At 38.0% G+C, this 23,656-nt stretch overlaps 2 protein-coding genes across 2 annotated transcripts; one reads left to right on the top strand and one right to left on the bottom strand.

Annotated features, from left to right (window-relative positions):
- Nucleotides 1-1,499: 1,499 nt before the first annotated feature.
- Nucleotides 1,500-10,622, bottom strand: metap1d (methionyl aminopeptidase type 1D (mitochondrial)). Its single transcript, XM_032565840.1, has 10 exons — nucleotides 10,535-10,622; nucleotides 9,206-9,366; nucleotides 8,688-8,837; nucleotides 8,454-8,602; nucleotides 8,170-8,212; nucleotides 7,907-8,070; nucleotides 7,708-7,805; nucleotides 7,518-7,565; nucleotides 7,349-7,427; nucleotides 1,500-6,501 (listed from the first exon to the last, which is right to left on the bottom strand). The coding sequence occupies exons 1-10, from the start codon at nucleotides 10,620-10,622 to the stop codon at nucleotides 6,417-6,419; spliced, it is 1,065 nt and encodes a 354-aa protein (XP_032421731.1). The 3' UTR covers nucleotides 1,500-6,416.
- Nucleotides 10,623-13,229: 2,607 nt separating this feature from the next.
- On the top strand, nucleotides 13,230-23,613 carry LOC116721427 (calcium-binding mitochondrial carrier protein Aralar1-like). The gene is made up of 18 exons (XM_032565135.1): nucleotides 13,230-13,390; nucleotides 14,048-14,101; nucleotides 15,454-15,599; nucleotides 15,958-16,073; nucleotides 17,083-17,222; nucleotides 17,333-17,479; nucleotides 18,242-18,380; nucleotides 18,490-18,583; nucleotides 18,736-18,820; nucleotides 19,475-19,556; nucleotides 19,647-19,805; nucleotides 20,095-20,147; nucleotides 20,589-20,669; nucleotides 21,036-21,176; nucleotides 21,314-21,452; nucleotides 21,882-22,040; nucleotides 22,126-22,216; nucleotides 22,634-23,613. The coding sequence occupies exons 1-18, from the start codon at nucleotides 13,379-13,381 to the stop codon at nucleotides 22,845-22,847; spliced, it is 2,052 nt and encodes a 683-aa protein (XP_032421026.1). The 5' UTR covers nucleotides 13,230-13,378; the 3' UTR covers nucleotides 22,848-23,613.
- Nucleotides 23,614-23,656: the final 43 nt, after the last annotated feature.

Below are 23,656 nucleotides of genomic sequence, written 5' to 3'. Positions count from 1 at the left end.
TTCCTCTGAAGATCGGAGTCATGAACACTCCTCTCCGTACAGCATGTTCTGCAGCTGAGGAGCTAAAGCATTCCCTCAGATGCTGAAGAATAGCTGTAATGGTGAGAGCAATCCTCCGACACACAAAGCACACAGGACGGGGTGGGGAAGTAAGGCAGCGCCCGGACCTGCCCGAATCACAGCCCTTTATTTGTCCTTAAAGCCACAGCTCTGGATAAAGTAAAGAAACTCCCCTGAGGGTGGAGCACAGTTCACGGTGGGGTGTTTTATCAACTTAAATACTCATACTGAACTCCAAATCTAGACTCTTTCACAACTAAAGCAAACTTAAACACAGCACTATACCTGAGTTCTTCTCCCTCACCTTAGTATTTAAGATGTCTGGGGAAAGAAACATTGGATATTTGAAACATTTGAACATGAATCTCTTTCAGAACATACATAAATCTGGTATAAGACTGCAAGACATTGACCAGAGACAAGCTGAGTGTTCTTCTGGATTTTAAACTCATTGACCCTAAGCTCAGCTCAAAAACAGTAGCCGGCTCATTGTTTTGTAAGAACAACACCAACTTAAGAGTGACATATCACAGACAGTTGGCAAACATGCATCCTGTATTTTTACTTTTCTAAAGCCAGAGGAACATTTCTGCTGCTACATAACTACATTAGGAATATATATCCTAGTGTCATGTGAAAGTTTGTCTCTATAATCATGTTTTGACATTTGCTTATCAGGTCAGGATGTTTGGCATTAATACCACACCAAACATTGTGAGTGTTGAATGGATTAGGGTGTGTTATGTACAATCAAACAGCGTAAAAGTGGTTTTATCAATTAGCAGTTAGGTGAAACAGTGGGGGCAGCTTTAATTTACATCCTGCTTCATATCACTGTATTGATTCAATATGATAGTAGAAGCTAAACAGGCTAAACTAGAGATTTTAATGAGTGTGTTGACTACAGTTGACATAAAGTAACTGCAGCTGTCTCATCTAGTCTAGTTACCACAACACCTTCAGGGCACAGTTCTTTGTACATTTACCTTGGGAGTTAACTGTGTTTGTGTGGGGGTGTACGTGTGTGTGGGTGCGTGTGTGTCCCAGCCCTGGCCAGGGGATGTAACGTGAGATAGCTGCTGTTTGTTGGGCTAGGCCTCAAATCTTAATGGGCCCAGGTGTAAAAAAAAAAGAAAAAAAAAAAGTTAAGTAACCTGACCGGTTCACAGGGTGTAAAAGGTTCATTTGGTGGAGGAAAAACACATTCTAAGGAACAATGTTACTGAAAAGATAATGTTTGTTTCATGTGTTATCAGGTGCATTGTCTTTATACTTTCTCCCATTCGGATAAGCTGGGATACTTATGCTCTTTAATCTTATCTCATTTGCAGAGAAGGTAAACCCTTATAAAGGGAAGTCATATTTTTATTGTGAACCAAGCTCTAGTATTTTGAATAATGTGGGGGGATTTTCAAAAAAGAAACATTTATAATCTAAAATCTGTACAAGACACACTTTATTAGACATCTTGCCAATCAAAAATGACATACATGTATGTTGCAGGGTGTTCTCAAAGAGTGGCTCTCTCCTCTCCTTTAAAGTGAAAGGGGTTTTAGAACATCATCAAAAGGTCAAACTTTATTTCTCTGATTTACTGCTTTACTCTAAGACAAGGAGTGTTCACCGTAACCTGAAACGTGGCAGTAATTTGCTTTATAACAGAAAGATTGTGTAGTCAAAGAAGTCAAGATAGATGTTATTACAAGGTAAAACGGCCCTGTTCAAAGGCGTTATTGACTAAACATAGTACATCTTAGCTCTGATACTTGGTAGCAGCTAGAAAGTAAAGAAGGGTGAAAAGGTTAAGTTTGTTTCCACTTTTTATGTCCACTTTTCTCTCTACTAGTGCATTTTCTTTCCGTTAACAGCAGCAATACCATTTCACATATAGTAGTGCTCAATAGGTTGAGCCAAGTCAACCTATTGAGGTTGACTGGATTACTGGATATGTGATCCAGTCAACCTCAATAGGTCAACCTCAATAGGTTGCTAAGTCAGTCTTCAGCTGGATCACATATTCCAAGGAGTAAAATACAGAAAACCGAAGGAAGAACATTTTATTTTAACAGACTGTTTCTGTTAGCCAGTAGCAATTTGCATTAGTGTGAACTGGATGGATGTCACTTTTCATTTTAAAAGTAACTTTTTTTTCTATATCAAAATTTCTCAGTATAATCCAGTCTAAAAAACAGGCAAATTATATAATTAACGATGTAGTGTTTAAGATATGAATATATGTGACCAAGCTTGGTCTTCATCGGAGTCTTTGTCTGCTGTCGCATTCATAACTAAATGAACACACCCCCAGTAAATTGAATGACATATTTAGCAAACAGAAACAAAGCACATGTCATCTACAGATTGGAATGCAGATATGGATGTTTTTAGGATTGACAAGAGAAAAATTAAAAGACAGAGGTATGGCCTGCTCTTGTAGTTGCAAAGGTCAAGAATGCTATTCTGACAACTGACTATGAAATGGCATCATATTATGTAAAAACATGACATTATTCTCCAAGGTAATTGAAAGGGTCTGTCTTTGATATAAAGTGGAAAAATGTTCACTTTTTTACTAGGTGGTTTTTTTCTCCCCCTTTTGAAAATATTGTTCACTTATTAGCTTTGCAGTATATATGTTTTATTTCTATTCTTATCCATTTTTTTTCTTTAATCTTCTTTTCTTTGTCAAAATGTGATGCTATGATTAGCAGCAAGTTGGTTGCACAGTTGTTTTTGCGATCAGCTTGTTAAGGTAACACAGAACAGGAGCATATCCCACAGCAGATTATGACTGATGAGGACCAAGCCTGGTCACAACAGGCTCATCAGTACTGGTTTTATTCTTTTTTTGTAACAGGCTCATCAGTACTGATTTTATTCTTTCTTTTTTTTTTTTAAACTGTCACATAAAACAAAAGGATTTCATCCTCTCCAGAGTGCCGTTTTTAAAGCCACCGCCTGTTTTACAACTGGGATCTTTTTAATTTTGTTGCTGAAAGCACAACATTTGATGCATGACCCAGACGTCATGCATCAAAGAAGCTACAATACCATTTTGTTTAGGCCTGAGGAACTCTGATTTCTACCATGCTTAATGGATTATTCAGTCAGACTCAGCTTTGTATGAGACAGATCTGCCTGAACAAGTCTGAAGCTGATGCATCACTTCTTTGATACTGCAGCTTCACACGCCCTGGTGGAAATCAGTACTTTCCACTGTTCACTGTAAAAACCTACGTAAATTAAATTGGACATCACACAGAGGATTATATTATCTGAACTCATGGCATTTCTTTATCATAAGATCAACCTAATGTATACAAACCGAGTTTTACTAATCCATGTTTTGAACACATTTCTTCACAGTATAGATTGCAATTTTGTACAAGTTGAAACCCAAAACTCAAACTGTTAAAGCCAAAGAAAACAACACCATCACACAGATCATTTATACACAAAACCTTTGAAATTAACAGAGAGGGTGTATGTTCTTTTTACCATGAGTACATTTGTGCCACGAAACATTGTTATTAAAAATTTGTTTATTTCACTTGGAAAAATTATGTAGCCAATCAAGGGAAATGTGTCTGGTTTTGGTAAAGGATTTTGTTCCTTTTATCTAATATGACCAAAGTGTGTACTCAGTTCCTTGCATTGTTCCTAGTGAGCATTTAAGTGATGTGAATCTCTAAACAATAGAAACAAGACGTAATTTATCAGTCTCTTTGGAGCAGCCTCGGGTAATACATACCATCCACACAAACACACACACACACACCACCTGTAACACAGCATTCCTGTTCACAGTTTGGCAAGTTGCTTTGGTTGTTTAGGATCAAGAAGTTTTTCAGAGGAACAAAGACTCACACAGATGGAAAAGATATAAACAGTTATCACAGCAACACAATGGGAGAGTAGATGAATTGCTTATTCCAGGAGCTCACAGCAAGATTTACACTGTACTAAGACTCCAGAAATTTCAAATTCAAAGTCTAGTTCATTTTAAACCTTGTAAATATCAGAGAAAACACTCTGTGCTTGTCTGCAGATCTCAGTTTACTTTTTTTTCGTATCCACACACCCACGTTTTAACAGTTTGTTTGCTAGAACATGTGGGCTCATTTTAAATCCATTCGTACATAGGTTTAGTTAACCTAATAAACCGGACTTAACAATTAAATCTAATCTCAACCAAAAACATACAGGCTGACAATTGAATGCAACTACAAGAAGATGTGTATGAATTTTTTGTTGTCTTTATTTCCACTTTCTTATCCTCCAGTTTGTAAAACCCTCAGGAATTGGGTGTTACCCAGTCTGGTTGAGCCTGAGGCCACGTGTCCTGGTTCAGCAAAGTACCAAGTAAGCTCAGGTGTTAGTTTAGCCCTTGGATTCACTGATGAATCAAATCATTACAGAGTATGAATAAGCAGATAACATTTGTCTGTTGTGTATAAAGCAAATCTGCCTGCACAAGTTTGGAAACGATGCATCACTCTGTTAATGTCACAACGCTGCAGATCACCAGGGAAACCATAAATGTCTGTGGTGCTTCACGGTGAAAAGTCCCAGAAAAGTGTGAAATATAACAGCTTCACTCACAGAAAGACAGGGATGTAGGTATGTGCACCTGGAATGTGAAACAGGCTTGAGAAACATCTCTAGGTAACAATTTATAAAAGCTGGGTAAAAATCAAATCTTACGCTCCCCAGTGTTAAGATTTCCACTTCTCCAGCGGCTGAAGATTTTACAATAAAACTGCAAAGAAAGGGTTTGGGATTGAGTCCCAACATGCAGGAAAATAATGAAAGACGGCAGCAAAAATTCCCTCAAGCACTCCCCTCTTTTCTACTTCTTCGATGTTATGTATCTCTACTGCCTTCACTTCTCCACTTTTGCTGAATCTATCATCATCATAAAAATGATGTGCAAGCTGAACGTTAGGCTCTTCGTCAATCATTTGCAGGAGGATGATTATAAAAAAAATGTATGCGTCATCACAATCTGAATCATAGGGAGTGCAAGCTCCTTCAGGTTTGCATGCCCCACCCTAAAAATCAAAGACAAGACTGTAGATCTTTAACAAATAACTAAAGCTGTGATCAAGTGTGGAGTGTAGAAATTTGGAGCTTTTTTCTGTATATTAAATGAAAGTGTTACAAAACATATGTGAGTTACGTCACCTGATATTAATCACTTAATATGTTAAAACTTGAATCATATCCTGGCTGCACATGGCCCACCTTTATTTGATTAATCCTTCCTGCTTCGCCCACAAACTGTTGGCATGATCACACATACCCACTCTGCCTCACACACACCAGCAGGAAATGAAAACACACCCTTACAATGGGCTGGGATCACATATTACCAAGTCTCTTGAGATTTATCAGCATTTACTCAAACAATCATAGCAGTATATCGTCTAAAGCAGTAGCCAACCTCTTAGTTGTGCTCAAAGTACTTGTTCTCACGTTTTGCTCAACCTTACATCAATCTGAAGACTGGATGCAGAGACAGGTCACAGTAAAAAAAAGTCAATGAATTGCTTTTACTTCCCCAAGCAAACCCCTTTCTTTTTAATTTTACCTAAAAAAATGTGACATATAAAGTCAAGATATTACATTACACAATGCCTATCAAGCCTCTGAACAGTTTCATGCTCTGCAATTTGCCAATGGTGCATAACTGGTGACAGCTGCATTGGATTAATGTCAATATGGAGACTTCAGTGTCAAGAGGCAGGCTTGCTCAAAACTCAGATTTATACACCGGCTTTTACAACCCTGCAATGAGAAACAAATACAAAAGGGTCAAATGGGGTGTAGAGCTGCTTCTATTTAACAGACTGAAAGGGCGTGAAACATTATCAGCAAAGTCTGAGTTTGTGCTGCCACCTCCTGGCTGCATTTATCATCTGAATTTGGATATGAAGAGTTAAGAATCAAGTTTTTCCAAGAAAAATACATATCTATAATCCAAACAGCTTCAAGCTTAAACACACAAAGGGAGTAAAACTCAAAGAAAAAAGAACATTATTTCATTTTTTTAATGCAACTTATAAAATTTAAGTTACACTAAAGGTTTATGTGAGGAAAAAGGGCTTTTAGCTTAAGAAAAACGTATTTTGTAAGACAATGAAATACCTCGACCACATAATTAGTTCAGCTTTAGCAGTAAGTCTCGAGATCCAGTATAACATACAGAACAAGTTGGTATTGCTTAATGATCGAAAACCTTGGTCTTTGTCATTCTACGTTAAGAGCTGGTAGCATAACTGCTTTTCTTTTGTTAATCACAAAACGTAGCTTAGATCCACAATTGATGTACCATTCCAGGTAGTAGTCCATTTCTGTCACAGATTGTTTTCTTCTGGTAGTTTGGTGAGAATCTTCACTCCGTCAGATGTGATGAGCACCGTGTGTTCAAACTGAGCTGACCTGTATGACCAAATTTAAACAAAATTTTGTAAGGAGCAAATTCAATTTTAAACAAAATAATCCACTTAACCCCCTTTCGAGGCTTTCCTCTCATCTTTCGCCCTTAATTATATGTTTATAAAATGTAGGGTAACCCAATTGTTTCTGTCAAATATGCGTACTCAAATAAACTAACAAGTGTAAATATTTTCTCCGTTGATTTATTTACAAAGGCAAAAAAAACAACTGTGATGTATACTTTCTATGTATTACCAAATGTAATTAGTACACTTAATTTTGAAATAGGTTAATGATCTTTATAGTATGTTTGTTGATTAGTATAGTTCAATTCTGTTGTTTTAGAACAAAATACACCATGTGGTATATTTGACTGTTCTCTAAATCCATTTAGATACATTAAAGCAAATGTATTTTTCAAAAGGTTGCATTAGGCTTACATATAGTTTCGTCTAAATGAGCATAAAAGTAATGAATGCTGAACTAATGGTCTATCAGCTTCTATCCATAAATTAAGTGTTTAGGGCAAAGGTGCAGTATTCAGTCTCAAATCCAAACTATTTATTCTGCTATAAACCTTTTTTGTATCAAATTAGGTTGTGAGCAAAAACTTCAGAGTTTATTTTGTGGCGATTTGCAGATTTGCAACAATCTCCTGCAAAAATGTAATAAGCAGAGCATAACTCACTCCCCAGTTGAGCCCTCCTAAAACTTTCATATCTCACTAAGTATGGTCCAGGAGTCTCTGCACGCCACATGTTGAACAAAACTCAGCAGTACACTGCTATTTCCTAACACTGTCATTCAGCTTTAGTGGAATAAGATGTTGCAAATACAAACCACTTATTACCTTTTATCGTCGACCGACACCGCGGTCCATTTGTCCTTAAGGATTCTGAACTCTGGAGACCCCTCCATCACTATAGGCTCTAACAGATCAAGATTAACAAACATTAACAACCATTAATCCCAGAGATTTGCATATTTATGAAGAGGGAAAAAAAACTGAATTATCCTACCTATTGTGAAAGACATCCCTTCATCCATGGTTATGTCATTATCATTAGCTGAAATGAAAAGCATTCTTTATCATAATGAACCAATACAAGCCCTGTTTTTTCTTGTGAATGTATAATAAATGCATAATAAATGCATAATAATAAAAATCTCATTGTCTAAATCACATACTGCAATTAAGGACCAACTTACCATGGTGCCAAATCTCAGGATGGCAATGAAAATACGAGCCTATTCCATGCCCAATGAAATATGGACAAACTTGAAAGCCATTGGACTGGGCTATTTCACTGCAGATACAGAACCGATTTAACATAAGTGGTAAAATAGAACAAGAACAACACCCAGTTGTATGTGAACATTTGACACGTGTATTTGCTGCAACGTATACCTGATAGTATTTCCTATAACACAAAGCTGTGTTCCTGGTTTGCATACGGCAATGGCCTCATCTCTGCAACGCCTCGCCGTCTCTACCAGCCGTTGCCCGACCTCATCCACCTGACCAATCAAGAAGGTTTCTGAGGTGTCACCATGGTAACCATCCGAATACACCTATCCCAAACAAAGCCGAGGTAAGACATGTGGGTTTTGTTGTTGGCATCTGCAGCATAAGGTTTTATTTATAAAATGTGGAGCACTGTATAAACTTACTGTGACGTCGATGTTGATAATGTCACCATCTTCAAGTTTGCGACTGCAGATCACAACGTATCGCATTACATTTTAAAACAGCTTACAATTGTTGCCTTGTTACACATGCGATTCCATGAAAGTTCCCTTTATTCAGCACTTTTTTTTGTTTTTGTTCTTTAAAGATTTGACATTGTGGAAAAATGTTACCGGAGTTTAGTTCATTTAAAAAAAAAAAACGGTTTTGAAAACAGAATTAATGTAAAGATTTAGCTGGACTTTAAAAGGAAATTCAAACTGTTTACCTGTCAGGTATGCCATGACACACCACATTGTTCACAGATGTACAGACTGACTTAGGAAAACCTCCATATCCAAGAGGGGAGGGGTAACCATTGTGCCTGATTGTCTCCTGGTGCACAATAAAGTCTATTTCATCTGTTGTCATGCCAACCTGAAAGCCACAAATAACAGACGTTGCTGTTTATATTCTGATGACACATAAACTTAAATAAGACTTGCAGCGATTTTATTCCTACTCTCAGACTGCCTCCAGCAAGTAGCAGTACGTGTCTGGCAAGTTGACATGCTCTAGCAAGGCCTTCGATCTGCTCTTGGTTCTTGATCTCGATGTAGTCTGGCCATTCTGGGACCAGCCCAGTGCTGACGTAGTCAGGCTGCACGATGTGCTTCAGTCAGAGGGAAGATAAGAAGAGATACATGTAAATGAACTAGACTGAACTGAACTCTAAGCTTAAATAGTTTCGGTTTTGTTTAGAGTAGCATAAATTAATGACGCCAGTTGAAAACTAAAGGGAAAAAAATAGACTAGTAGGACTTAGGAATGTGAAATTCAAACATGTCGGTTGTTACAATATGGATAACTGAGAAAACGTCCTTCACCTTGCATTCACTTTCATTTTTTTCTATTCAGCTCATCTGCATTTACTTTTTGATCCATGGCTTTATTGTTCAAAAGCATCAACATTTAAGCAGAAGTTCGAACTAAAAGATCCATCAATAAATCAAAAATCATTTTTTCAGAGTGTAATGATACCTTAGGTACTGCGTAGGCTGGCCGAACAGTAGCAGGCCGAACCACGTTGTGAGAACTTTTCCATTTCCGCCAGAAAAAGCTACGATGTTGCTCACACAGAAGATCTTTGGAGCGACTCCACCTTCCGAGAGACGAAACTCTTCGCAGGAAACAACCCACTCCTACAAAAAACATTATTTTTATTATTCTTCATAAAAAAAAGACCATACTCTTTTGCTAAAAGAATGGATATGATTTTCTTCATTCAGACTTTTGAGATTCCTACTTATTTGTGCTTTCTTTACATCACTAACTACTGAATGATGCATGCAACAAGGAAGTATACAACCCGAATGTGAAGTGCCATGCAAAACTATTTATAACCCTTGATTATTGTTGTTTTATTTTCTCATGTTCCAATCAAAAACCTAAATGTTTTATAACAGGATTACTTATCATGTTTTTGACCACACAAAAAATTTGAAGTGGAAGGAAAATTATCAATAGATTTCAAATTGGTGTATGTGAAAAATATTTTTAAAAGTCTATATTCTGTCCCTCTGAGTCAAATACTTTCTTGAAGAACTTTTCACAGCTCCAAGTTTTTGGGGTAGGTTTCTGCTGGCTTTACACATCCACAGACTGACCTATCTGCCCATTCTTCTTTGTACAGTGAGCCCACGCTCAGTCAGTATATGAAGAATATCTGTAAACATTTGTTTTCAGGTCTTGCTAAAGACTCAACACACTTTAAGACTGGATTTTGACTGTACCATGGTAGTACATAAATAGGCTTTGATCTAAACTGCTTCATAGCAGTTTTGGTTGTTTAAGGTTGTTCTGCTGTAAGGTGAACCTCTATCTTGGTCTAAATTGTCTTGCAGCCTCTTACAACCTAAAGCCTTCAGCCGTGGCCTTTCTGCTGTGTTATTTTTGGTCTTTATAATGCTGCTTGGTCACAAATAAGCCTGATCCTTCACAGAAAAGTTGGATGAGACAGCGTTAAACGCAGAAGGGCACTTGATATCAAAACTATGCATCTTCTCCCATCCAGTTTACGATTACCCACTATATCACTCACATGAACTAGTAATAAAATACAATCAGAATTGGCGGCTGTAGCATAAAAGCTGTTCTTACGTTACCTTATCCATAGAAATTAAAACAAATATAGATTTAAATAGTGTTCTGCTCATAAATTGGCTAAATAAAGTCATAATTTACACTGTATTGAAAAGGGATTTTAGTAAAGGTTGCTATAGATTATATGTAGCTGCTTTAAATTAAGCCGCTAATGTTAACTGACTAACACTGAAGCGGCTGAAACGAAGTGACATATTCATAAAATACCTTTCCTGCTGGGGAGCCCCACAGAGCAGCGAGCGACGGCGGCCGCCATTAAATATGACCTGTTGTGGTCACGTGATCGAAACATCATGGGTCACGTGACCACAGCTAGTTAGCTTTACAACTGTCACGTGTCTCAGGTCACGTGAACGGTTGTAGCTTCTCGGCCCACTGCGCCTCAGCTTTAATTACAGTAGGCATTTTTTTTCCTATGGTTTTTCTTGCAGTTGATTTTTATTTCGCTTGTTTAGTGCAGAATTCCTAATATGCTGCGTTCATCTTTTATTCTGTTGCAATACTAAAAGTCTTTAGAGTCTGTTTTACCACAAATTTAAACACAATTTACATATATACATTTATGCAAATAATGTTCAGATTCACATCACTTTTTAATCTTCTTAGCAAAAATGTATTGTGTTAACGCATGGAACAGAACTCTGCAACAAAACGCTACTGAAAAGTAGGGGTGCACCAGATTTCCTTAATTTTGGGAGATTGGTGATCAGCGGATACCTACAGCTGCTGTGAGAGAGTCACACGGACAGGCCAGGCCACCAGGTCACTTATCCACACGTTTGCAGTTAACAATAGTCAGCCCACTGTTGCCAACTCAATTACTTTCTTGCTATATTTAGCAACATTTCAGACAAAAACAATCAGTGTTGGCCAAAACTGGAATCGGCAGGTCAGGCTTTTTAAAGATTCGTGATCGATCAGCCAGAAAACTACAATCGGTGCACCCCTACTGAAAAATACAAACAAGAAGATACCAGCTGTCAGTTGACCCCCTGTATTTTTATCCCATTTTTCATGTCAATTGTAAATATTTTTTTTATATGTTTTATATGTTACATGTTGGAGGGTAAAGAAGGCCAAAGTTTTTTCAAGTATAATACTTTGTTGGTAATAAATTCTGATAACAGTAATAGCTAAATTTAACTGCCACAATTTTAGTTAATCTTAAACATAAAAAACACTACATTTTGATTTCATTAAGGGTAATGTACATTATCTGAGAAAAGCTTAGAAAATTAACTCACATTAAAATCAGGTCTTATAGACCCCATTTTCTATATTATACCTCCTCCTTGATATTTTTACAATTATCTGTTACTATGGCCCCTGGATTTATTAAGACATAGCCCCTTTTTATTTGAATTGTCTTGACATAACATGACTGACTTAACCTGAAACAATCATTCCTTTTAAATGATTTTTTTTTTCTTTCAGTCTCTCTAATTCACTAAGTTCTATTCATTGTTCAGTCTCGGTTTTTGGCGTATCCATTCTAAATCTTTCAGTCAAATCACAGAGTTAAGTGTCTGTTACTCCTATAGTTTTCAAACGATTAAGCCACAGCTTAGGCCAGAAATGTTTAAGCCTTTTTGGCGCCCTCTATTGGACATTATGGGGAACTGTCAAATGTGTTAAACCCACCTACACACAGATTTAGCCGGAAGTGTCAGAAAACTGGAGTAGATTTTAAAAGTAGCCATTTCTCCCTTTTTTATTCCCTAATTACCAATTAAATAAAAATGTCTCTTTTATTTTAGTTGTTTTGATTGTTTAATTTATAAATAATCAAACCTAATCACCTAGATAAAGCTAGGACTTTATCATACACGTCACATTGTATGGACACTAAAACATTATACTAAGCTATTGTAATACCAGATTCTAAATTTTGAGGTTAGTAGTATATTTGACCCCTTTTGTTGACCCTTACCATAAACAACTAAAAATACATTTGTTGTACATTGCCTCTATTTTAAGCACAGTTACATAACACAACCCCTGGTAAGTCACACAGCAGAGGGTCACAGCCTTATCAGTAAAAACTAACATTAGTCATATCACCTGTGAACACACACCCACAGTCAGTAAAGATAAACTGTTGTAAATATTTTTTTAATAAAAGAAATCCTAAAAACACTTAGAAAATGAAATGTATGTTACAATAAAAAAAACCCTTAAAAATCATATTCAATTAACTGCATAAAAAAATATAGAGTTAATAATAAGTGATACAGTTTGGCCTTCTGCTTGAATAATAATTGTTAAAACCTTTACTAAAACATGTGTGTGCTAAGAATAGTGTTTAAATTCCAAATACAATGTAGCTTATTATTAACATTATTTACTTTCATTTTTTCTTTTTAAATTAGATAAGTGCAAAATGTTTCCAGCCTGTTAAGTAATGATAATCGCACTATAATTAGCCATATCTTTCTAATTTCTTTCTATGACTCTATATTGGAACATACTTTATCCTTAATTATTTAATTGAAATGAGAAAGTGGTTCATCACATTGCAGGGCAGTCTTCCAAGTGTTTCTGAGTCAAACTAATGATTTTTAACAACTGGATTTTAAGCATTACAAGCATTGTCCCAATTTTTATAAAGATGTAGTTAAATTTAAACATTGGACGTATTTCAGTGAAATAAATTATTTTGTCGTTTTAATGTTTTGAACCTTCTCCTGTGGTTGCGCTGATCTACTTTCAGATTTGTTGTAGAGTGTTGCTGCTGCAGGTCGCTATTGTTGACTAATAGTTGGGGTATTAAAAAATACTCAACTAATCCGCAGCTTGTTCACACACGCTGAGAGTGATGTAAGATTTCTCACATAAACTCCTCTGTATTTGAGTGTTATCGCATTATACAAGTATAGATTACCAAGTAAGTCACATTTAATCCGAAATTGTTCTGTTTTGGTTATTTTTGTTATGATGTGTGCGTTAAGTTTTATTTTTTTAAAACGGTCGCTCCCCACTTTCCTCCTCAGACCTGGGGCTGAGGTGCGTCTGCGCTGCTCGCTCGCCCACTGCGTGTGACGTCAAACCAGCATGGCGGTCAAGGTGACTTGGGCATTGGTCTTTTATCCATTTTCCCACTTTAACTCTCGTAGCTGCTCGTGTTTTATGTTCTTTTTGCCGCGTATGAGTTACTGAAGCTCGGCTGCGCGGTCGTGTCCGGGGAGGGCGTCTACGGATGCGGTGCAGTAGCATCACTGGGGCTAACTGCCGTCCCTGCGACGGTTGGCCTTGATGAGACATTTACTCCTCAGAATTAGCCGGAAACCATAAGAACCCGCTTGCACGAGAGCCTGGTTAGCAGCAGAAGTGGTACTGTTTGTGTAGAGTCGGGGTTTTGCTCGCACTCTTCGCCCCGCATTTCGTGGATGTAAAAACGTTAACATGTCGTGGCAGTTTGTCTCTCTGTGCTAGCTTGCTACCCGGTTTGTCCATCTCCACGTCTTTGCCAGTGGAGTGTAATTTAATTTTGGCCACCTAACTTTTCCAGCTTAGCGACGACGAGCCCCTTTCTTTACCAGCTTTGACATTCCCGTGACATTTCCTGCTTTTGTTGAATGGAGTTAGCTCGTTTCGCTTTCTGCTGCGATGAGTGCAGCGCCTTGAAAACCCTGACTGAATCAGCAGCTTGCTTGTTTGGAAACCTGACAACCTCCACTGTCACTGTTGGATTGCTTATTCGTTCTGTGTGTTTGCTTGTAGGTGCAATCAACCAAACGTGGGGACCCAAATGAGCTGAAGACCATTTTCCAGAAGGTAAAAGCTTCAACGGGTTTTATTCCTACAAAAATAACATCAGTTGTGCAAAACTGCATATTACCAGTTTGCAAATGGCTTTCTTAGATGAGTAAAAGTTTTCACCAGTTGTCCTTGGAGTCAATGACGTTGCAATCTACTGAGCTCTTTTTAATAGATAACTTTTTGCCCGGTGACATTATAAGATCAACAGACCTTGATCAATATGGTATAAATAGGGCTATATGATTGATTTTTGTACATGAATTCAGATGATATTGATTATAATTTAGCACTACATCAATAAACTGAATTGAACTAAGTGCCTTTTACTGACAAAGCAGTTGAAAGTCTCCAATGAAAAGTGTAATTTGTGTTTTTTTGTAGTTTACATGACTTTTAAATTATTTTTTTTAATACTGTACTATCAGACAGTAGTTTCTGTCTGGTTCTCGTCTCGAGCTCCTATGCTTACACATAGCTTAAAGTGACCGCTCTATCCAAATTGAAAAAAATAATTTCTGGATCGTAAACCTGGCGGTACAGCGCGTCACACCAGTTCTCATACTATGTTTAAATAAAAATACAACAGTCAAACTAAAACTGCTGTCTACCAGAAGATACACAGCAAGCGTGGGGCAGTGACAGAACCAGCAACAAGGTTGTAGTTTTTAAAACTACTAAAATGAGCAGTTTAAGCACTTTCCCTCCCAACCTGCTGCTGTCAGCTGCCTGAAAGCTCTTAACTAACTTGTTACATTTATGTTGCTCTATAAAAAGTAGAATAGCAATATTAGATGCTGTTATGTCCAATGAGTATGTTTTCTTAAACTTAGCATTTTGCTTCAGTTTTGGTTTCAAACTCAAAACATCAATAAATGTTGTAGATGACTTGATTACAATTTCCTAAAACGTTTTTTATGAAATATTCTAGCAACATTGCTTTTAAAAAGAAAAAAAATCAACAACTAGCAATTAGATAATTTTATATGTTTTGGTTTTAATTGCTATTTAATTGTAATTATACAATGAGACTCTGTGTAAGCATGGTGCTGCTGTTGATAATACACCTTGCTCTGCTGTCTGCTGCATGATGAGTGTGTGTGACCCGGTGTGTGCTCTTTAAGCGGGTCAGCAGATTTTAGTGTGCTGACATTAACAGGTCAGATAACTGAGGAGCTCGAGCCAAAAGCATCAGCGCACATTTGTTTGCATACCTTCACATGTGCCAAGACTCATGCGGTCAATGCCGTGCTACAACTACTGTATTAGCTACTCCAGTTTTTCAGTGTGTGAACCAAAAAAACAAATAAATAAAAATGTAACGCCTGAGTATTACTGAAAAGGGTCATCCGTCTTTTCTCTTTTGTTAGTACGCCAGTGTAGTGGACAAGGATGGCGATAGGTTCATGACCCCGGAAGACTTTGTCCAGAAGTATCTGGGACTGCACACACGGATTCACCACAACCCCAAAACGGTCCAGCTCATCGCCGCTGTAGCCGACACCACAAAGGACGGGTAAGCTGATGCAGTCAGCGCACAGACACACAAAACCCCTCGCTTATCATCAGTAATTCATTTCTTATGACATTTGCAGGTCAGTAGCAGTAATTATGCTTAAAGATAAGATAGCACTACCTGTGACTCGGCAGCAGACCTTGTGTCATACATATACAGTAACCCAATGACCAACTAATGGCTGAAACATGCTGTTTAACCGTGTTCTTTTGCTAATATGCCTACGTGAAAACTGAGAGTTCTTTGTCTGATAGTGTTGTATGATCCAACTTTGTTCATTCCCTTTTAATTTTGCCTTCTGTTGTAATTGAGATAATTGATTTTGTGCTCCTTTTTTTCAACCTACACACAATTGTAGGCTGATCTCATTCCAGGAGTTTCTTGCTTTTGAATCGGTGCTGTGTGCGCCTGACGCCCTCTTCATAGTTGCCTTCCAGCTGTTTGATAAGACTGGAACCGGCACTGTTTCATTTGGTATGTGTTTTTTTCTTAACAAAAAATACTGTATGACGCTGAAGTGGTTTTGGTTTAAGCTTGTTCTTATCGCTGAAGCTTTTGGTTAAAATGTTCTTGAATTATTTCAGATTCCTGAGTAGGTAGCCATTAAAGAAAATATAACATCTGGTGTCAAAAAGACACTTTTTATCTGAAGTGATTGTTTATCTTATGTTAAAGTTTATAACTTTCATTTTCACCTGACTACATATTTGTGGAAATCATTACCCAGCATAGAATTGTTAACCAGATTAGTCAGTGGGCACATGAGTGGAATTTTGTAATCATTCTCATGACCGGTTTCTTTCCTACTTTATTTACTTTCCTGTGTTGCACACAGGCTTTTTGTTGTGGCATTAACAATATTATTTAGATATAGTTCAATTTGAAAATGATGCCTTGGCAAAAGTGTTCATACACCTTGGAATTTTTCACATTTTGTCATTCTACCACTACAAACGTCCATGTATTTTGCTGGCATTTCATGTGATAAACCAACACAAAGCAGTGTGTAACTGTAAAGTGGAAGAAAAATAAAATTGAAAAATTTTTTAACAAATATACTGTGAATTTATGTCCTGTACGTTTTTGTAAAATCCTAAATAAAACGCAGTGCAACTTATTGCAGAAAGAGGTCAACTAGTGTCTAAACAAAGTTCATCTGTGTGTAATTTAATGTCAGTGTAAATCCAGCTTTTCGGTAGCCACCGGAAAGTTTTGTTAGGGAACATTCAGTATTATGCTGTGAACATATTTTTCCTCAATATGGGCAAGGTAGAATGGTCTAGTCAAAGTGGAGACTGGAAACCTATTGCAAGCCTTGAAAATTGACGTTCCCAGACACACCCCATCAAATCTAATTAAGCACGATCCATTTTGTCAGGAGGAATTGTAAAAACTCTTCGTTTTTGTAACCTGAAAAAGTTCTGTCATTTTGCAGAGCACTTTATGCGCAGAATTTTATTCATGTCTTGTATTTTCGCTGTAGAGAATGCGCGAGACATCTTTAGCCAGACCACAGTGCACCACCACATTCCCTTCAACTGGGACTGCGAGTTCATCCGTCTCCACTTTGGCAACAACCGCCAGAAACAGCTCAGCTACTTGGAGTTCACCCAGTTCCTGCAGGTTCGCTGCATGCACACACACTTGTTTTTAACTTTGATCCCTGTCTGTGTTCAGTTTCTGTTACACATTTTGATCGTTTCTTATGCTCGCCCTCGTGACGTGGTTTTCAGGAACTGCAGCTGGAGCACGCACGCCAGGCGTTTGCCCAGAAGGACAAAGGGAAGAATGGCGCCATCTCCGCGCTGGACTTCAGTGACATTATGTCCACAATCCGGCACCACATGCTCACACCCTTCGTGGAGGAGAATCTCGTCTCGGTGAGTGTTTTTGCGTGCACTGATATCTTCATTCAAGGCTACAAGACAGATGGACAAAAGTCAACCTTCAGAGTACCACAAATCTCCTCACTCAGCAAACCTTTTTCTTTTCTTCATTTGGGTTTCACGATAAAGTTCTTAAGATCCTTGAGAAATTCTTGTTGTGATCGTCTTTTAAGCTCTGTGCAGAGGTTGAGGTGTTCTTCGAAAATACTTCAGACATGTCTCTGAGTTTTTGTGACACGTTAAAATGTGATTTACCTCATGTCTTAATAACAAACCAAACATTTTTTTTCCTCTTTTCACATGAAGAACCCAAAATTATGTGTCGGGTAGTATTGGAGCCAAATACGTGTATTTTTGGTTACTAGATGGAGCTGACGGCTCCTGTATATGAACCAAGAGGTGACAGGTAGTTGACAGGTGTTGAACCCGGAAGGACATACAAGTTTTTGACCGCTGTGGCGGAGTCATTGTTAACACTGTTCCTGTGTATAGTGGAATAAATGGATTTTGTTCACAAATGGTTCATCTGACTGGAACAAATTTGGAATTTGGACTACAAGAAGATCTTTGGGATTGACTTTACATGCCATCAACAGGTACAACATTAGCCGCTCAGCACGTCATAACTAAGCAGCAACGGATCAACACTTACTAGTGCAGCACTAAACTGGCTAATACAGGTAGATTGATTTCACTCTCTTTGAAATGAATAAATTAAATGTGGTATTGTGTTTTTTTGTTTGTTTTTTTCCCCAGGCTGCAGGGGGCAGCACTGCTCACATGGTCAGCTTCTCCTACTTCAATGCCTTCAATTCCCTCCTGAACAACATGGAGATGATCCGTAAGATCTACAGCACAATGGCCGGCACTCGGAAGGACACGCAAGTGACTAAAGGTGTGAGACTGCATTGCTCTTTTTTAAAACAATTGTATTTCACCCTCAGATTCAGAAAGTCTGTTCATAGTTTGCAGTCATTCATTCCCTTCTTTCTCTGTTTCTGCAGAGGAATTTGTTCATGCTGCCAACAAGTTTGGTCAAATTACTCCTATGGAAATTGATATTCTGTACCAGTTATCAGGCCTGCACTCTGCTTCTGGGTAAAACCTCTTCTACTCGTTTAAAGTTTGTCACTTAATCTGGCAAATTTTCTTCTGAATATACCATTACTGAATTTATTGGAATTTCCAGGAAATATTCTGAGCTATTTGCATTACTGTGATGTAGGTAAATAATAAACAATGTTTTTCAGACGTCTGAACCTGGCCGACATTGAAAGAATAGCTCCACTAGAGGAGGGCAGTCTCCCCTATAACCTGGTTGAATCCCAGAAACAGGTGGGATTAAGTGCTCAAGCATTTTTGATTGATGTCACTGTAGATTTTTATTTTCTGTTTAATTAAATTATGCTATTTGATTTGCAAAAACATTAGTCAGCTTATAAAGGTATACATCTTTATTGGCTAAAATATTTATTGTATGCCTGTAATTGGGCCCTTCTGGACGGCTCATAAACAAAAACATTTTTTTGACAAATAAGAGTTAATTTATTTGGAGAGAAGAGCCCAGTAGTTTCTGACATAATTTTAGCATTTGCTAAATGCTTCTTCGGGAGCCTTTTTTTTTTTTTTTTTTTTTTTTTTGCTCTTTGTTTCCTATTTGCACGCACCTCATGTGAGTATTGCATGATGGGACAATGCTAAGGTAACTTAAGACGTGTTTTATGCAGTCTGGAATTTGATTCCAGTTTAAAGCATGAAAGGGTTTAAAAGTGCATCATGATCAAAAAAGATGTCATTTATGTTTAAATATATTGAGGCAGCAAAGCTTCTCACACTTCAGAAGACATTTGGTTTTAATAGCAAAATACTTATATATATATATATATATATATATATATATATATATATATATATATATATATATATATATAAACTTCAGAGTTGTTGATCTACATTTGTAAAGTCACATTTCTGTTGTATTTCCATCAGTCCCATGGGGAATCTTCCAGGCCTGTGTGGCTCCAGGTTGCAGAGTCGGCCTACAGGTTCACTCTGGGCTCCATTGCTGGCGGTAGGTTATCCTCAGACCAGTCAGTCTAATATGTATATCTTGGGATCAGTTATGCCTGACCTAAAAATTATTATTTTTTTTATTCTAAAGCCACCGGAGCCACAGCAGTGTATCCAATCGACTTGGTGAAGACCCGAATGCAGAACCAGAGGTCCACCGGATCATTTGTCGGAGAGCTGATGTACAAGAACAGCTTCGACTGCGCAAAGAAGGTTCTCCGCTACGAAGGTTTCTTTGGCTTCTACAGAGGTAGGCAGCGCTCCCAGTACTTTCTGTCTAATCTCTTGTTCACATTACAAACCTTTTCTTATTCATATGAACTTTAATGCTTGTTTTTTTATGACAGATTCTTTAAAGTAGTAAGTCAGCATTTATTTATATTACCTTATCTTACTTCAGATAATGTCACCATGCAACTTCTTGTTCTCGTCTTTCAATGTTCTCACCTACTGATTTATTTTATTTCCTTTTAATTTCACCTACACTGCTATTTTTTCTGCTTTTGGTAATGGCCTAAGCATCATCTGTCACTCCACAGGTCTGGTTCCTCAGCTCATTGGTGTGGCGCCTGAGAAGGCTATCAAACTCACTGTGAGTGTCTGCTATTTTTTTCCGTCACGTTTACATTCAGACTGATATTTATATTATTCTAAAGATAAGATACACCAGATTTAGAACCTTTAATCAAGATTGTGAGAGATGCTGTCACATTTATTCCATCCTGTTTCTACCGGCAACATGTGTGCAGTTTAGCTTTGTTGTTCTTGCTGGAAGGTGAAGGTATTGCTCAATGATTAACTTTTTCACATTTAGTCCTGATAAAACCACAAACGTTATTGTGTTTTGCACACAGTAGCACATTATTGTGAAAGTGAAAACAAAAAGATCAAGGTTTACTGAATAGAAATGCAAATCCCAGTTCAGATTTTGAAAACCATGAATCCTTTTCCTTCTACTTCAGTTATGTATTATGTTTTATGTCAAATAAATGGATTAAAGTGTAATCTTCTGTTTTGTATTTGTCTTTCACAGGTGAATGACTTTGTAAGAGACAAATTCACAGACAAAGACAACGCAATTCCTTTATTTGCTGAGATTCTGGCTGGTGGTTGTGTAAGTACCAAACAGTTTTTTGTTTTCCTTAGAGTGCACTTAATGAATAAGTTGCAGTTTTATGATGCGTTGTTAACTTGCATGAATACCTTTTTAAAAATCCTTCACTATAAGTAGATGCAAAAAAAGAAAATGCTTCTAGAGCAACATTTCAGTCCACATCCAAGGGAATATGTATTTTTTTTCTTTGTTTTTGATAACTTTGCTTTAAGCTTTACACACCTTAGAAGGCAACGTAAAGCTTTCATCTAAATTCAATATTCCCCTTTGAGCTCAGTGAAGTTTAATTTTAAAGAACTGCTTCCCAGCTCGTCATTTTCTTTTAAATAAAATGAATAATAATCCCTGGTCTCTCCATTAATTCAGGCCGGAGGCTCACAGGTAATCTTCACCAACCCTCTGGAGATTGTGAAGATTCGCTTGCAGGTCGCAGGTGAGATCACCACTGGGCCTCGAGTCAGCGCTTTGAGCGTGGTCCGTGACCTTGGCTTCTTCGGCCTGTATAAGGTCAGTGCAGAGAGGGTTGTTACACTGTATGACAGCAGAAATCTTTTCATATTTTCTCCTTCTGGCATTTACACTCGCTGTTTTTTCACCTCCCCTCTTTCCTGTGGAATTCATTGTGTCTTAATGTGTCTTTTCAGGGTGCTAAAGCTTGCTTCCTAAGGGACATTCCCTTCTCAGCCATCTACTTCCCTGCATACGCTCACCTTAAGACTCAATTCGCTGATGAACAAGGCAGACTAGGACCTCTGCAGCTTCTTAGTGCTGGAGCAATTGCAGGTAACATAGAATTACAGTTGTTACGGTAACTTAAGTGTTGTGGAAATTTAGCTTGAGAAAAAAAATGTCTCATGATTATGTTAAAACAAATTCTTTCATCAGGTCAAGCAAAGCTGGTTATTTAGCTGGAAGAATATTGCTAAAATATGTTTTCTATTTTAACTCTGCACTGCAGAACTGACTGTCTCTCTGGCCTAATCTGTGTAGCTGTATTATTCAAAAGTTGAGGTTGTGTATAAACACAGTAAAGGATTACTTCAAAACTGAGTAGGTTTTAGTAAAAAAAAAAAAGAAAAAAAAAGCCAACTAGTGTTATCAGAAATCCTCCCTTCATCAACAAACTTGATAACAGTTGTTTGCTCTTGAGTGCTAAATGAGAAAATATAAACAAAAACCATATTTTTAAAAATATTTTTCATTGTTTCCCAGGTATCCCTGCGGCCTCCCTCGTTACACCTGCTGATGTCATTAAGACGCGTCTGCAGGTCGCAGCACGAGCAGGACAGACCACCTACTCAGGGGTTGTTGATTGCTTCAGAAAGATTATGAGGGAGGAAGGGTTCAGCGCTTTGTGGAAGGGAGCAGGAGGTGTGTTTCTCTCTGTACTCATGAACACATACACACTTGTACTTTCCTTCCCACTTAAGATGCCATGTATCTTTTCCTCCTCCAGCTCGAATGTGTCGGTCCTCCCCTCAGTTTGGTGTGACTCTGGTGACTTACGAACTTTTGCAGCGGTGGTTCTACGTTGATTTTGGTGGACAGTAAGTTTTTGGTTTTGTTCTGTAATTATTTTTTTTGTGTGTGTGTGAGATTTTCCTAAAGAAGCAAAGCTGATTAGACAGAAATTGAATACAAATATTTTACTTTTAAAAATATATTTGAAAGGGTTACCAATTACCCCTTCAATTCATTTAATTACTGATGGGCACCGTCGAAAACAAAGAGAGAGATGGACTGTAAACTAGGATTCCAGCCTGGAAAAATCTGGATTTTTAATTTAAGGATTTTTCAGGTATGAATAAAAGAGTATAAAGTATTGAGGGAGTATTGAATTTGGACACAAAACTCATAGGAGTCGTGGCAAACTGAAAAGTGATACTCTGGTTCGATTTTGATTTCATCGCTCATTTATAGATTAGAATACATAAGTAACAACTCATCATCTCTGCTTTCTGCAGTCGCCCAACGGGAAGTGAACCGTCACCCAAGTCTCCCAATTTAGAGCTTCCTCCCATCAACGCGGAACACGTCGGAGGCTACCGCCTGGCCGCAGCCACTTTTGCCGGAGTGGAGAACAAGTTCGGCCTCCACCTCCCCAAATTCAAGTCGTCTGGCGTCACCTCCATTCATCACCCAGAGCCAGCTGTCTCTGGTCCAGCGAAGGCACCATAAGTGCCAGCAGCTTCATATCGCCTCTCCACTACCAGGAGCCAGACACGTAGATAAACACAAACAAAAGCACACACACACGACTCCACACGTTAGGGACCATTACCATAGGATCAAACACCACCAGCCTGTTGCCCTCTCCAGGGTGACGGTGTGCTCCAGTGGTCAGCGGTCAGCTTGCGGGCTTGGATACGGGCGTGGCTGGAGGCCACCAGGCAGTCGGCCGGCGTCAGGAGAGGAGCGCTGACTGTGTTGCATCTACAGTGGCTGTGTGCTCCTGGGAACTCCATCTTTTTGTGTTTTTCTTTTAAAACGTTTGTGTAAAGCTGAACCTTGGGCACTCCTTTGTCTCTCATGAGTAGATGATTTTTTTTCTTCTTTTTTTTTCTGATACTCGGTATGAGTAGGACTTCTCTTTTTGGGCGGTGGGCATAGGATATATCCGATTTGATGTGTGCAGTGTGTGAGGTTTTTCGCACCGCCGCTCCTCACACAGGAGGCTACATACTGTATATATTGTATAACTGTACTGAGGAAAAGTTACAAGATCAGCTTGTATCATTACACAGCAGCTGTAATGCCATGGCAACGGTGGGGCCTTTGGTCCTGGTCTCTGAGAATCACTCTTACTGATGTACAGAGCTTTTCCTTTTGTTTTCTTGCTAAAACAAGAATCACGAGCGGAAAAATTAGGTATTAATAAATTAAATGTATCTCAATTCATTCATTGTATTTTAAATAAATAAATAATCCATATGTTTTATCTTTATCTGTATTCTGAGTTTTTTTATTTCAATGAAAAAGGGAGAGCA

The sequence above is a fragment of the Xiphophorus hellerii genome, chromosome 6, assembly GCF_003331165.1.
Source record: "Xiphophorus hellerii strain 12219 chromosome 6, Xiphophorus_hellerii-4.1, whole genome shotgun sequence".
In the NCBI taxonomy this organism is placed as follows: Eukaryota; Metazoa; Chordata; class Actinopteri; order Cyprinodontiformes; family Poeciliidae; genus Xiphophorus; species Xiphophorus hellerii.
The sequence above is the reverse complement of the archived record's forward strand: the minus strand, read 5'-3'. Positions and strand labels throughout refer to the sequence as shown.